This window comes from Perognathus longimembris, chromosome 21 (genome assembly GCF_023159225.1).
Source record: "Perognathus longimembris pacificus isolate PPM17 chromosome 21, ASM2315922v1, whole genome shotgun sequence".
Classification (NCBI taxonomy): domain Eukaryota; kingdom Metazoa; phylum Chordata; class Mammalia; order Rodentia; family Heteromyidae; genus Perognathus; species Perognathus longimembris.
In genome coordinates, this window is record NC_063181.1 from 28,539,355 (window position 1) to 28,553,712 (window position 14,358).

At 36.8% G+C, this 14,358-nt stretch overlaps 1 protein-coding gene across 1 annotated transcript; it reads right to left on the reverse strand.

The window, feature by feature from the left end:
- Nucleotides 1–227: 227 nt before the first annotated feature.
- Nucleotides 228–14,247, reverse strand: C21H4orf47 (chromosome 21 C4orf47 homolog). The gene is made up of 8 exons (XM_048330446.1): nt 13,993–14,247; nt 11,044–11,214; nt 8,670–8,889; nt 4,329–4,466; nt 4,148–4,223; nt 1,951–2,130; nt 1,092–1,261; nt 228–412 (listed from the first exon to the last, which is right to left on the reverse strand). The coding sequence occupies exons 2-8, from the start codon at nt 11,141–11,143 to the stop codon at nt 364–366; spliced, it is 933 nt and encodes a 310-aa protein (XP_048186403.1). The 5' UTR covers nt 11,144–11,214; nt 13,993–14,247; the 3' UTR covers nt 228–363.
- Between the last annotated feature and the right edge of the window lie 111 nt (nt 14,248–14,358).

Here is a 14,358-nt window from a genome sequence, read left to right on the forward strand (position 1 = left end):
AGACTTTGCTGTGCACTTTCTCACCTTCCAATCCTTACCACTGCCCCTCCCCATCCCTCCTACAATTTCTTAACACTAAAAGTAAACTCTTTCAAATGGTAGACCACATTTTAATATCTAATAAAGTATCTATACAGTATATTCTACTTAGGAATATAGATCTAAAAACATAGGTCAGAATCCCATTTATTAGAAAATACTGTTTATTAAGTGATAGTTTTGAAATCAAGAATATTAAAGTTGCAGGTTGAAATTTCTTTGAAATACTTGAACTATCTGCTCCACATCTTGTATTTTTTCCAACAATTAACTCTTCATAAGGAATCATTGGTGGTCAGGATCTAAGAGCTACTTGTCTTCCAGTTAAAAGGACTGTACTGAAGCATTCTTGTAGTTATTTGTATTCAATGTCCTAAAATTCAAAAATAACACATTTAATTTTATAGTTGTATTTTATAGATAAAAATCTGTGCCCTCTCATAATTTGTTAACCTTCTCATAATTCTCTAACATGCTAATTATCCAAAAAATATTTCCTACCTTTTATAGTTCTGAGTATCTAAGCCAGCACCTGAGCATCTTATACATTCTTAGCATGTAGTCTCCCACTGAGCTATACACATCTTCGGCCCACAAACAAAATGTTCTTGTCAACTTAAAAACTTTCATCTTTATGAAAGTCAGATATATAGTTGGGCGTAAGTAGCTCAGGCCTGCAATCCTAGCTACATAGAAGGCTGAGATCTGAACATCCTGGTTCAAAGCCAGCCTGGGCAGGAAAGTCCATGAGACTCTTATCTCTGATTAATCACAGAAAAAGCCAGAGTGGCACTGTGGCTCAAGTGGTAGATCACTAGCTTTGAGCAAAAAGATCTCAGGGACAGTGTCCAATCCCAGAGTTCAAGCCCCAGGAATAATAATAATAATAATAATAATAATAATAATAATAATAATAATGTATACATACATAAAGTCAGATATATTTAGAAAACATAATTTAAGAACAATTATAGGAGGTAAAAGATTACTTCAAAGAAGTATGAATGGTAGACATTATCTTGACTATTGGGCCAAGTAAAAGATTTTCCTACCTTTTGACATTCAAAGCCACTATACTTTCAACTGGTCTGCTTTTTGGTCCATTTGGTGGATGGAAAATCTTCTCACTTTTTCCAGGACTCTCCTTTTTGTATTTAACCACACTTGGCTCAACAGAATGTGTCGGATATGGTTCAAATGTTCCAGCCTTCATTCCACCAGGCTGCAAAGAAAATTGAGACAATTCCATGGGATTTTGTGAAATGCTTCTACACAATTAGATCCTGAAGAACTTCCTTCATACTTTGGTAGTCTATAGAATTGGTTTCACATTTTTTAAAAAGATATCTATACTTTATGGATAGGGCTGAAAAAGGTTGAAGAATACTGGAAGGGATGATATTTATTAAGATGCATTGTGTTCATAAACAGACATGTTGAATTGAAACTCCTTTGTACAAGTGATACAGATCAAGATGCACTGCATTTATAAACTGATTTGTTGAATATGTCCTTTGGCACAACTACTTAAAGATACAAATGAAATCAGGCACTGGTGGCTCACTCCTGTAATCCTAACTTTCAGAAAGCTAATATCTGAGGATTGTGGTTTGAAGCCAACCAGGACAGGAAAAGTCTATATGAGATTTCAACTCCAATTAACTTCCAAATAGCCAGATGTGGAGCTGTGGCTCAAGTGATAGAATGCTAAGCCTTGAACAAAAATAATAATAATAAAGCTCAGAGATGATGCCCAGGCTCTAAGATCAAACCCCAGGAGAGCACAAAAAAGAGAAGAGGAAGGAAGAGGAGGAGGAGAACATAAAAAAAGAAATCCTTTTGTACAACTACTGAAAAGTAGGTTTTAAAAATGAAAAAGGTATTGATTTATTTAAAGTGAATTTAACTTACCTTTTTTCCAGGAGAAGAGGGTTTAAAAGCGCCTGAAAGTAATTCTTTTTTCACTTCTTTTTTAATGGGTGGCAAAGTTTTCTCAAATAAGAAAGGATTAACATCAAAATATTCCCTTGGGTAAAGATTTAACTTGAATGGAGCCCCTTTCATCAAACGACGGTGATCCTCTATGTATTTCTATAAATTGAACAGTTTGATATTACACAGCATGAGTTATGCAAACTGGAAATAAATTACAGTAGAATTCTTTTACATTTTAATATAAACATATAACTTCTATAATATATACTGCTGAACACACTTAAAACATCCCTCTCTTCAACTTTGTTTTACAAATGAAAAATATGCTGATCTCTGAATAATGGCATATGTATTTATTTGCCTGATCATAGCTTTACTGTCTGGGTAGTATTAATTCTATTTAAAAAAAGAGGTGGAAAAACAAAGGAATGGGTAACAATGTTTGACAAGAAATGTACTCATTACCTTACTTATATAACTATAACCCCTTTGTACAGCACGTTTAAAACAAAATCAAATAGGGGCTGGGGATATGGCCTAGTGGCAAGAGTGCTTGCCTTGTATACATGAAGCCCTGGGTTCAATTCCCCAGCACCACATATACAGAAAATGGCCAGAAGTGGCGCTGTGGCTCAGTGGCAGAGTGCTAGCCTTGAGAAAAAAAAAAAAAAAAAAAGAAGCCAGGGACAGTGCTCAGACCTTGAAAATAAAAAAGAAAGAAAGAAATGGGTCTCTTGTGTCCAGTCCAAATCCTAGTTTCCTTTCTTAGAGAATTTTAGAAAGCTAATTAGCTTTCATAGTGTTACATCTTCTATAATTGTAAATGAGACTAGTATCTCTTCAATATGCTGTGAAGAATAAAATGAGAGTATGGATATATAACACCTGGTATATAACAGACCCTCAGTTAATGTCATTTTATTACAAAAAAAAACCTTATTTTTTACCTTGTAACCATTTCATATTACAATACTTTTAGCTACTTAGTACTCAAGCAAAACAGATTTTTTTTGTCCTTACATTGTAATCTTTTTGTAGGACAGTACTAAGTACAAAAATTGCTAGCTGTTAATAAATTAGCAAAATAATTTATGTGAAAACAAATTATTTTTAAAATCCACTATAAAAATATATTTTAAAAGACACCAAGAAATGAGTATTGATTTTTTGTTGACATTTCATCATTCAGCAAATTGAATTTAAATGAAATCTCAAATTGTTACTTGAAATGATTCTCACTAGAAGGAACACTGCCAGAGCTCTTTCAGATTCTGTTTCAAATCTTTTTTAAGATTCTTCCCTGCTCCTCTATGCTCTTTCCTTTCTCCACTCTCTTGGGCATAGTATGTTTCCAATTTAGATTTCATAGGAATCATTTTAGGAGCTATTTAAATTACAAATCACCAAACTGTTACCGCACAGATAGATTTCCAATTATATTGATATGCTGTATGGTCCATCAATTTTTAGTTTTATTAGTCACACTAAATGATTCTAACGCATGTTACTATAAGGTTAATAGTTAAGGATCATGGGAGAATAGAGGTAACAGTGTCTAGTTCTGATACAGAGCTGGGCACAGGGTAGATCTCCATAGCTATGCAGAAACTTCATGACTCACAGGGTATTGGGATGGAATATCCCAAAAGGTTTTGCCTCATTAGAGAGTAATTATTAGCCCTAGATCTAGCTCTGCTCTTGTCCCACTTAACAAAGTAATTTAACTATCCCCCAAAGCAAAGCCCAGGAATACAAAAATATACATCATTTCACCAGGCAAGGCATCCAGTGCCTCACTTTCAATTGAAAATCACTAGTAATGGGAAGAAGAAAAATTTGCCATTGTGTTCCAAGGCATAAAATGTAACACATGTGGTGGAGATGCAGCTAAAGATGAAGAAATGACTCCACTTAAGAGGGGGAAAAAATAACTTGATAGGCTAAGTTAGCAAAAGACTCACAGCTAGGTCAGAGAGATGCAAGACAGATGTGAACAACTACAGCAGGAGATACAAATTCATCCTGAAAAGAATGGAGTGGATCTAGAGCAGAAACAGAAATCTCACAGCAGGAAGGTTAAAATTGTCACCAATAAATGGAACAAAACAATCTGATCACAAGTGAATCTTTAAAGTCAAACAAATATGGGTTGAAAAGTTCCAGGTTACTTTACCTTATAATTTACTTTCCCTTCATCATAAAAATCCGCAGAGTGTGATAATTGCTTGCCTATTGTAATATTTGCATAGCTAAAGAGGGAAAAACAAGTAATGGTGAGTTACACAAGGTTCAGGAATTAAAATTTATTTTTTAAATTTAAAAAAAACAGTATAAAGCTAAGAAAAGTGTCTTACCCATATCCAGTTCCTTTCTTTCCTGGGTTTGTGTATAAATTTTTTCCAGGTGGTTCATACTTATCCTTGGGTTTTACCTGCGCACTGAAGAAAGGGACTGGCCCGCCTATTGTTCCATAGTAACTTCCCAGTCCACTCCTTTGTGACAGATGGGTTTCATTTGTAAAAAGGAAGAGGTTAAAATGTCAAATTTCATCTCAAATCACCACAAATGCTTCAAATATTGAAAAAGAAAAAAAAAAGATATAAAATGGGATTGGCCTGCTTGACTCTAGTAAGAAAAACAAAATCCCTTTCTGTTCATTTTGACCTAAACTTCTATTTTTTCAAAGGCACACTGCGTGTGTGTGTGTGTGTGTGTGTGTGTGTGTCTGTCTGTCTGTCTGTCTGTCTGTCTGTCTGTTCTAGGGCTTTAACTCAGAGTGTGGGCACTGTCCCTGAGCTTCTTTGTGCTCAAGGCTAGTGCTTCTACCACTTGAGCCACAGTGCCACTTTCTGTTTTTTCTAAGTAGTTTATTGGATATAAGAGTCTCACGGACTGAGCTTGCTTCAAACTGCAATCCTCAGATCTCAGCCTCCTGAGTAACCATTGCCCAGCTAAAGTCACACATTTTGAAATATGTTTTTAATTTTTAATGTCTGTTTCAAATGTTCCACATAAATGAAACTTCATAATCTAGAAAGTTAGGATAGCTCCCAGTTGTCTAGTGGCCTATAAACAATAAACAGAACTTTTGTGTTTTCAGATTACCTTTTAGGCATTTTGGGCAAGTTGGTTAATAAATTATTTATTCTAAACATGCACTCATTGAAAACTATACTTTCAAAACATATATTTCAAACTATTATTTTTAGACAGAAAAACAAATAATATTGTTTGATTATAAAACATCGATGTAGTCGACTACCCAGCGCTGTATTTTATCAAATGTATCAAATTTTTATAAATTTACAGGACAATTATTGCCATTAACAATCATACTAATTTTCAAGTTACCACTTAAACAAGTTTTTACATTAATGACATAGTCTACAAAAACAAAACACCATACATTTATGCTAAAATTGAAAAAAAAAAAAAACTAAGCCTGGTTCCAGTGGCTCACACCTATTGTCCTAGCTAATCAGGAAGCTGAGATCAAGAGGATCAGGGTTCAAAAGGCCAGCCTGGGTACAAAGTTCACAAGACCCCTTCTCAACCAATAATTGAGGGTAGTGAGTGTACCTATCATCTAGCTAAAAAAGAAAATGAAATCAGAAGGTCAGGATAACACAGGCAAAAATGTTTGGGAGACTCCATCTCAGTGGAAGAAGCTGTGCGGTGATGCATACCTGTCATCCAGCTCCTAAGGCAGTCTGAAATAGGAGGATCACTGTCCAAACACATGCTCTGACAAAAAGCCAAGCAGCAAATACAAAACAGGGCTAGAGGCATGACTCAGTAATAGAGGCCTGGATTAAACCCCAGTAACAAAAATAAAAATCCAATTTGGTAAAATATTAACATTAATCGCCTACTTACATTAACTCCTACTGATGATCATCTGTCATAACATTTTAAAATGCAATGAGGAATAATATTAAGGAATGATATTGCAGTGAAAAAGAGAGTTCCAGACTGGCATTATTTAACTCAAATGTGATTAAAGCAATCACTGAAAGTCACTACATTTAAAATGTATTCAATGCCTATGCTTGGGGGAGGGTAGATAATGGGAGGCTGCATTCATTGATCAGTACACATTATACAAAGGTGTTGGAATATCACACTAAAACTCATTAATATATACAATCAATATATAACAATAAAAAGGTTTTGTGGGTTTTTGTCAGCAGTGAGGCTTGAACTCAGAGCCTTCCTCGTGCTCTTGCTCAGCTTTTCTACTCCAGGCTAGTTACGCTGTCACTTGAGCCACACCTCCACTTCAGCTTCTAGCTGATTAATTGGAGATAAGTGTCTAATGGATTTTTCTGCTCTAGTTGGCTTTTACTCATGATTCTCAGATATCAGCCTCCCGAGGAGCTAGGATGATAAGTGTGAACCATTGGCACCTGGAAAAAACAATGATAATGCTTGATAAAAAAAAAAAAATCTGGGCTAGGAATATGGCCTAGTGGTAGAGTGCTTGCCTCGTATGCATGAGGCCCTGGATTTGGTTCCTCAGTACCACATATATAGAAAAGCCACAAGTGGTGCTGTGGCTCAAGAGGTAGGGTGCTAGCCTTGAGCAAAAAGAAGCCAAGGACAGTGCCCAGGCCCTGAGTCCAAGACCCAGGACTGGCAAAAACAAAAAACAAAACAAAACAAAAACCTGGGGCTGGGGATATGGCCTAGTGGTGAGAGAGCTTGCCTCGTATACATGAGGCCCTGGGTTCGATTCCCCAGCACCACATATACAGAAAACGGCCAGAAGTGGCGCTGTGGCTCAAGTGGCAGAGTGCTAGCCTTGAGCAAAAAGAAGCCAGGGTCAGTGCTCAGGCCCTGAGTCCAAGGCCCAGGACTGGCCAAAAAAAAAAAAAACAAGAAAAAAACCTGTCGGGCTGAGAATGTGGCTTAGCAGTGGAGTGTTTGCCTAGCATGCATGAGGCCCTGGGTTCAATTCCTCAGTACTGCATAAACAAACAAAAAAAAATCTGTCAGTCAGAAGTAAATATTAATGACTGTAAAGAAGAAAATATCTTTGGCTCCATAATTAGATGTTGAATAAGTGCCTATATCAGGACTACTTATTTATATCATCAATCTCTCTTTTTGGAAACACTTTCCATATTCCACCAAATTACAAGGTTTTTAAAAAAATTTATATCTATAAACTTTTCAAAGAAAAGAAAGCTAGTCTAGCTATAGAATTGTTATTGCCTGCTAAATAAATATAAGCATATTATAAGCTAGTATGTCAGTGTGTCAATTCAAAGTTACTGCCATGAGTGAAAGTTTATCACAAGTAGGAGAAAGACTGAAAAACAAGAAAATGTAATTTCAAAGGTAAAACATAGTACATGAAAAAGTAATGAAGCAATGACAAAAAGATAGCTCAACATATATACCTACAAAAATGAAGAAATTCAAGAAATAGTAATAATATTGAAAATAAAGTTACATTTATTGAAAAAGTTGAAAAATAAAATATTAAGCCCTAGGGAGAATTGAAATGGAAAATGTACTCACTCCTAATAAAGATTGCCTGTTAGAAGTAAGTCTGAACTGTAGAAATGTAGTTAGGAGCCTGTCACTAGTGACTCACACTTGTATTGCTTTGTATTGCTAGCTCAGAAGGCTGCAAGATCTGGAGACTTACATTTTGAGATCAGCCCAGACAGAAAAGTTTGCAAGACTCCAACTCCTAAGTAACGAACAAAAGTAGAGCTGGAGGAAGGCTCAAGTGGTAAAGGGGCAGCCTAGTGAGAGCAATGCCAGGAGTTCAAGCCAATACCACCAAAAAGAAAAAAAGTGTATTTCCATTAAAGAAAATATAGCAAATAAGCACCAAATAAGATTTCAAGCCATTCTATGATAAATTCTAATTGAGAGTCAATAGTAAGAATAATATTCTAAATCCTAGCTTTATAATGTAATATAATATAGACTATCTGGCCTTATTCAGTAAGCAACTTATTTAGTGGTAAGAAAAGAAACTTTCACATTAATAACTGTCAAACTGTTGATAAATCTCTCCAGTGTATCTTCACAGTGATTTTATTTTTTATTAGCACACATTAAATTGTACACGAAAATTTCATTGGGACATTTCCACAAATGTAAACCAATATATCCTAATTCATCTCATCCCCTTACACATGCTTCTAGTCCCCTCCCCCTTATTTTAACAATTTCACTAGATTTTATCATTCCATTTTCATGCATACAAATATAAAGTTTATCAACCATATTCATCCTTATTCACTCAACTCAGCAATTTTAAAGTACTGTATTTCTTATAAAATAGCATTTTCATCAAAAAGGTTTCTCTTGATTTCTCCTAATTTCATTTTTTAAATTTGTACCTTAAAAATAATTGAGTGCAAAAGTAATGAAGAGCATTGATGTGATAAACCAAGGTAAATTTCCCCCTAACTTGTTTCTTGTGGACAAATTTATTTTCATCATTTAGTTAGCTTTACCATACACTCAAAGTGACAAAAATAATTAAAAATTAGTATGATAATGAGAATATATTTCCAGTTCCTTGCAACTTCAATTGCCCAATAGACAAATTAGCCTAAGAATCACACTAAATATGGACTGCCATTTGTAAGTCCTACAGAAAAACCTTTAGGTGTTTTAGGCTGGATGGAGAAAGGTGCAGAGAGTGTATTGAAGACATCACCCCAAACACTTACGGCTTCTTCCCTCCGCTACTGGGGATGAAGGCTTTGGTTATATTCTTTTTGGCTTCTTCCATCATGTACCGTCTCCTCACTTGATTCATATTTATATAGCCTTCACCTTCAAAAATCCTTGCAAACTGAGGCTCAAAGTAACCTGCCTGAAGACTTGACATGACTTTGGATCCCCCAGGCAGCATCTGTCTATTTTTGGTTGCGGCCTCATTAAACGATCCTTTAAAAACAAAGAAAAAAATCATGATTTTGAAATCAGTAGTAATTAAAGGCATGAAAACCTTTGATGACAGAGAAGTTTCCGAATGTGATTGAGGACAGTTACGAGTTTGAGCTCTAAAACAGTTTCAACATGTTCTCTAAAATCTGTGTTAAATGAAATATTGACATGCATGCTGGTGGCTCATGTTTGTAATCATAGCTAGCTACTCAGGAGGCTGAGATCTGAGAATGGTGGATAGAGCCAGTCCAGGCAGGAAAGTCCATGAGACTTTTATCTCCAATTAACTACCAAAAAAGCTGGAAATGGAGCTGTGACTATAGTGGTAGAATACTAGCCTTGAGCAAAAAAAAAAGCCTTAAGGACAGTGCTCAGACCCTGAGTTCAAGCATCAGGAAAAAAGAGAGAAAGAAAAGAAAGGAAGAAGAGAAAGAAGGAAGGGAGGGAGGGAGGGAGGAAGGGAGGGAGGGAGGGAGGCAGGCTTAATACCTAAGAGGATTAAGTGTTATGTAAAAAAAGAAGTTAAGGATTACCTAACCCAATGTTTCTCCAGCAAGCCAACTGTGAAACAGTGCTTGTGTGTGATCAGCAAGAATATATGTACAGGCTGAAGAGAACAGTGTTGCCTCCAATTTGAAGCAATTCTCCTAAGGATATGTCCACCAAAGATATGAACAAGAACGGGTCATAGATTTTGTTTCTTTGTTTGTGTGTTTGTTTTTCCTCGGTCATGGAGCTTGAACTTGGGGCCTAGGCACTTTTACTCAACTCTAGTAGTCTACCACTTAGAGCTACTGCACCACTTCCAGTTTTTCTGGTGCTTATTGGAGATAAGAGTCTCATGGACTTTCCTGCCTGGGCTGGCTTTGAACTGCTATCCTCATGTATAGACATGAGCCACCAGCACCCAGCTTGGCTCACAAATTTTTAATAACATTTATTAGTTGTACAAGGCAGGAGGGCATGTCTATGCTTAATAATTAAAAACAAGACACAACCCAAATGCTCACCAACAAAATAAACTTTCAAATTGCTATGTCTGTACAAAAAAAATGCCAGAATCCCAGTAAGTAATTTGCTTTAAAAGCAGTTTGTAAATCCTTAGAACATTTATAGTCTAGATCTAGGATAGCTTAATTTGGGAGCTCTTCAAATATGAAAACATTTTTGAAATGCACACAACCCAGAATTCAAGTGGTTAATAAAATGTGAATTTGGATTGCTGATTTAGTACATAATTTTTGAAAGGTGATATGTTTCATACTCAACTCAAATTCAATTGTTCAACTATCTTGACAATGCCTTCTTTTAGCACTTGGTCACTCGCTCCCTTCCACAGGCAGAGTAAATATTGTATAGCCTTTTTTCATTTTTACTGCTTAGCAAAAAAATACTTATCTTGGTTTTTTTAAATTTTACATTTTAAATTTACATTTTAAAATTTAACATTTTAGGGCTGGGAATATGGCCTAGTGGTAAAGTGTTCATCTCAGATACATGAAGCCCTGGGTTCGATTCCTCAGCACCTCATATATAGAAAAAGCTGGATGGTACTGTGGCTCAAGTGGTAGAGTACTAGCCTTGAGCAAAAAGAAGCCAGGGACAGTGCTCAGCCCTGAGTTCAAGCCCCAGGACTGGAAAAAAAAAACTTTAACATTTTATCTTGAGATGTTTCTGTATCAGAGCATTTTTTGGTAATACAAGAGTCTCTAGATGTCAAAAACTTTAACTGATACTTACAAAGTGTACATTTAAGCTTTTTAATTATAACTTTTCTAAATACTCCCTCAGCTATTCATGTAGCATTTCAGTTTTCAGGAAAGTAGTAATGGAGATCTTTTGAGGATACAAGTAAAATGTTGTTTGCATAGTGAGGTGTCCCATCCATCTAAAATCAAAATATTGTGGGAGAAACTTACTATGAACCTTTGTGGAAAGAAGTGACATTACTTTTGAGGACAATAAAAGTAAAGGAATTAATGCAGCAGGCTTCCTACTCTTAGAAAGTTAAGTCCTCTCTTAACTGAATTGTCATGTTTAGAACTCAATACTTCAATACATCGACCACAAAAATAGCATTTACCTTACATATTAAGTTCAATTGTCATACAGAAAATACTCACTATTCAACCACATGCTACCAAATATACTTACGAATATACGGTGATACATATTTATCACCAACAGTAATGTATTCCATCTCACTAAAGAGGCCAATCCTCTCCATGTCTGTTTTCCCTCCTTCGATCGGCATGGTTGCTTCTTATGGTGGCAACTTCTAAAACTTCTTTAAAGCTGCTGCCTCTCTTAAACTCTTGTTTTACACTGAAAAATATTAGGAAAAACTTCAGACAAAAAAAATGATTACTGGGCTGGGGATATAGCCTAGTGGCAAGAGTGCCTGCCTCGGATACACGAGGCCCTAGGTTCGATTCCCCAGCACCCATATACAGAAAACGGCCAGAAGCGGCGCTGTGGCTCAAGTGGCGGAGTGCAAGCCTTGAGCGGGAAGAAGCCAGGGACAGTGCTCAGGCCCGGAGTCCAAGGCCCAGGACTGGCCAAAAAAACAAAAAAAAATGATTACTACATTTCAACCCAAGTTATTTTCAGCCTAAGATTTCTAATATTCACAATAAAAGGATAAGGGTGACATTGAACAAGATGCAGTGTACTCATAAACTGACATTATTAGTTGAAATCCCTTTTAAAACTATGTGATATTATCTCCCAAACCATGGGGGAGTCTACTTGGTAGCATGGGGAATACCATCAGGAATCAAAGTTATCACCAGGTTGATTTCCTTTCCCTTTGTGTGAAAAGCACACAAATTAGCAAGGAATATGTATGATAACATCTATTTATTTATTGGAAATAAGAAAATTACTACCATGTAGTGTAGGAGACACATAGATAAATAATATCCTTCATTTGAGAAGTTCAAGATAGATCTTTAAAACCATAATTACATATGGTAGGCCTAGTTGGGAAGCATTTGACATCCTGCATTGTCTATAATATTGAAAAATATAACCGCTTTCAGAAAGCACAGCACATATAAATGCTGCTCTCCAGTATGTGGAGGATTTTTTCAAATTTAAATGAATACAGAAATGAGTCACTTGCAAAATCAGTTCATTAATGGGATCCGGGAGAGAAAAGACAGTGGTTTAGGCAAAATGAAAACACAAACAACTAAACAGGTAACACTGCACAATGAATTTGGAATATCTGTAAAGATCAGAGAGCAGTGAGGTTTCTTTTATATGATTTCACAAACAAAAGGCAAAATAGCATATTAAACATGCAAGTATTACCTTAGAAATTAATGTTCTTAATTACATATGTTCTTAAAAGGAGGCATAGTGAGCTAATAACACTTTCATATCAATGCTTAATTTTGTAAAGCACAAGCTACAATATGGGTATAGGCATGCATTAGTGAGCAAATATAGAGACCTATGGAGTTCATGCTACAATCAATGATAAGCACTCTCCCTAGATTCCTAGTTTGCTATTAATACCCTTGTGCTGTTATCCTTGTTTTCAGAATAAGGGGCTGGAGCCCAAACAGGTCAATAGCGAAGGTGATACTCTAAGTTTACAGGGAGTCCTGAGCACAGATGACAGTATAGTCATAGTTCAAGTCTCTATCACCAGGCCAGAACCGTTCTACCTACAAAACATTGTGTTTTGCTCCCCAGTTTTTATCCAAGATAAGGAGTTCCGATCAAGCTGTTTCAATGACCTTTGGCATGCTTATCTATTTGCATCTATGGTTCATCCACGTGTGAATCATTGCTAATGTGTTATGTCAAAAGGCAAGTACAGATTCGGTTTAAATTTAAAGGTTAAGAAGAAAAATATTCTACCCATCTGACTTCTTCCTCTGATCAAGTACATTTGAAAACTAAACATCAGTGGTATTTGGTTAGAGATTGTTTCATTACTCTACCCACTGCCCATGCAAAGGCTTTACTGTGTTGCTACAAGTGTTCAAGCACACAAGGCCCACTGTCAGTCAGCATCATATGTCCCCACTGAAATCATCCCGTTCTACTCTCCTTTCAGGGTTGTTTTCCAAGACAACTAGCCTTCAAATTGAGATCCTCCCATTATGGACTACAAAATGCCGGGGTGCAGCTCTCTGATTGGACTTCTAGTTCTAATTCTCAGATTGGGCTTTCAGCCAAAGTGTTATTATACCTTTTTTGTGTTCTCTTTGTTCCTGCATCCTAGTTAACACTGATCTTTCTTTCAGACTGCTTAATGTTTTCATCACTTCTTTGCCCTATCATTGGAGTATGCTCATCTCCTCTCAAGTTATCATTGTGGTTTTTCTAATGGGTCATCATTTTATATTCCTAATGTAAGAACTTTGTTTTGGCCTACTACATTAATAGTAGACTAGTATACAGGACAATAAATGTAACACAAATGAATTCCTTTTTCCACTAAACTGTGGGCTCCACAAAGGCAGAAACAATCGTATGAATTTGGTTCTTCACTACTTTTCATGGATTTTCTTACACTTCCCAGGTTGGATTTGAACTACTGGTTCCAGCTGAGACTACAGATGCTTGCTACCCCACAACCCTGGTACAACTTTGGTTCTACTTTATCACAGAATTCTCAGGGTCCATGTAATGTCTGACAAACAAGTCAGCCACAGAGGAAGACAGGAAGAAAAGTTCTTGCGTAAGATATTTTCCCATAAATTCTTCTAAATTTTTACTGAACAACGTTCACACAATCATTCATCTATTCACTCACTTAACAGACACTTTGCAACCTCTCCTTCAAGTCGGGTTCACAAGTAGAAGTAGGAAAACTGAGACTTTAAAAGGCATTATCAGATACTACAATCTAGTAGACAAGAAGATAAGTATAAACACGAGTGGAAAATGGCAACTTCCCTACAAAAGGTGTGGACAAAATGCCGCGGGTGGGATGGTGAAGAAAACACATAAATGCTCAGGCTCGGTGATAAGGAAATTAAGTCCCCATTAGGGGGTGTCCAGTAGGCAGGTAAGGGACACTTGGTGTCTGCGAGGTCACCTCTTACAAGAGCCCTGGATTCGACAAACCAGATCAGACTGTCCCACCTTCAGGCCGGGTTAACTCCGCTGCAGGAGCCGCGAGGGCTCTGAGCTGCTCTAACCTAAGCGCGAGCACCCAGGGGTAAGGCTGCCCAGGCCTTTCTGGGCGTTCTTTCCTTTGCTAGCGTTCGTTGTGGAACGTTGCCATGGGTACGGAAGAATCCATTCCAAGTTCTCTGCGGGAGGGCACGAGAAGAGCTCGAACTCGCATCAAAAAATACAGTGACTTACAGTAAATAGCCCTTAGGATATAAAACCTCCACTTAGCAGGAGGAAGTCTTTTTTCCGCTCTTCCGGCCATCACCGAGTAGACACGGAGTGGTACGATCCATGACGTACTGCTGCTGGGTATGCTGGGAGTTATAGTCTGAA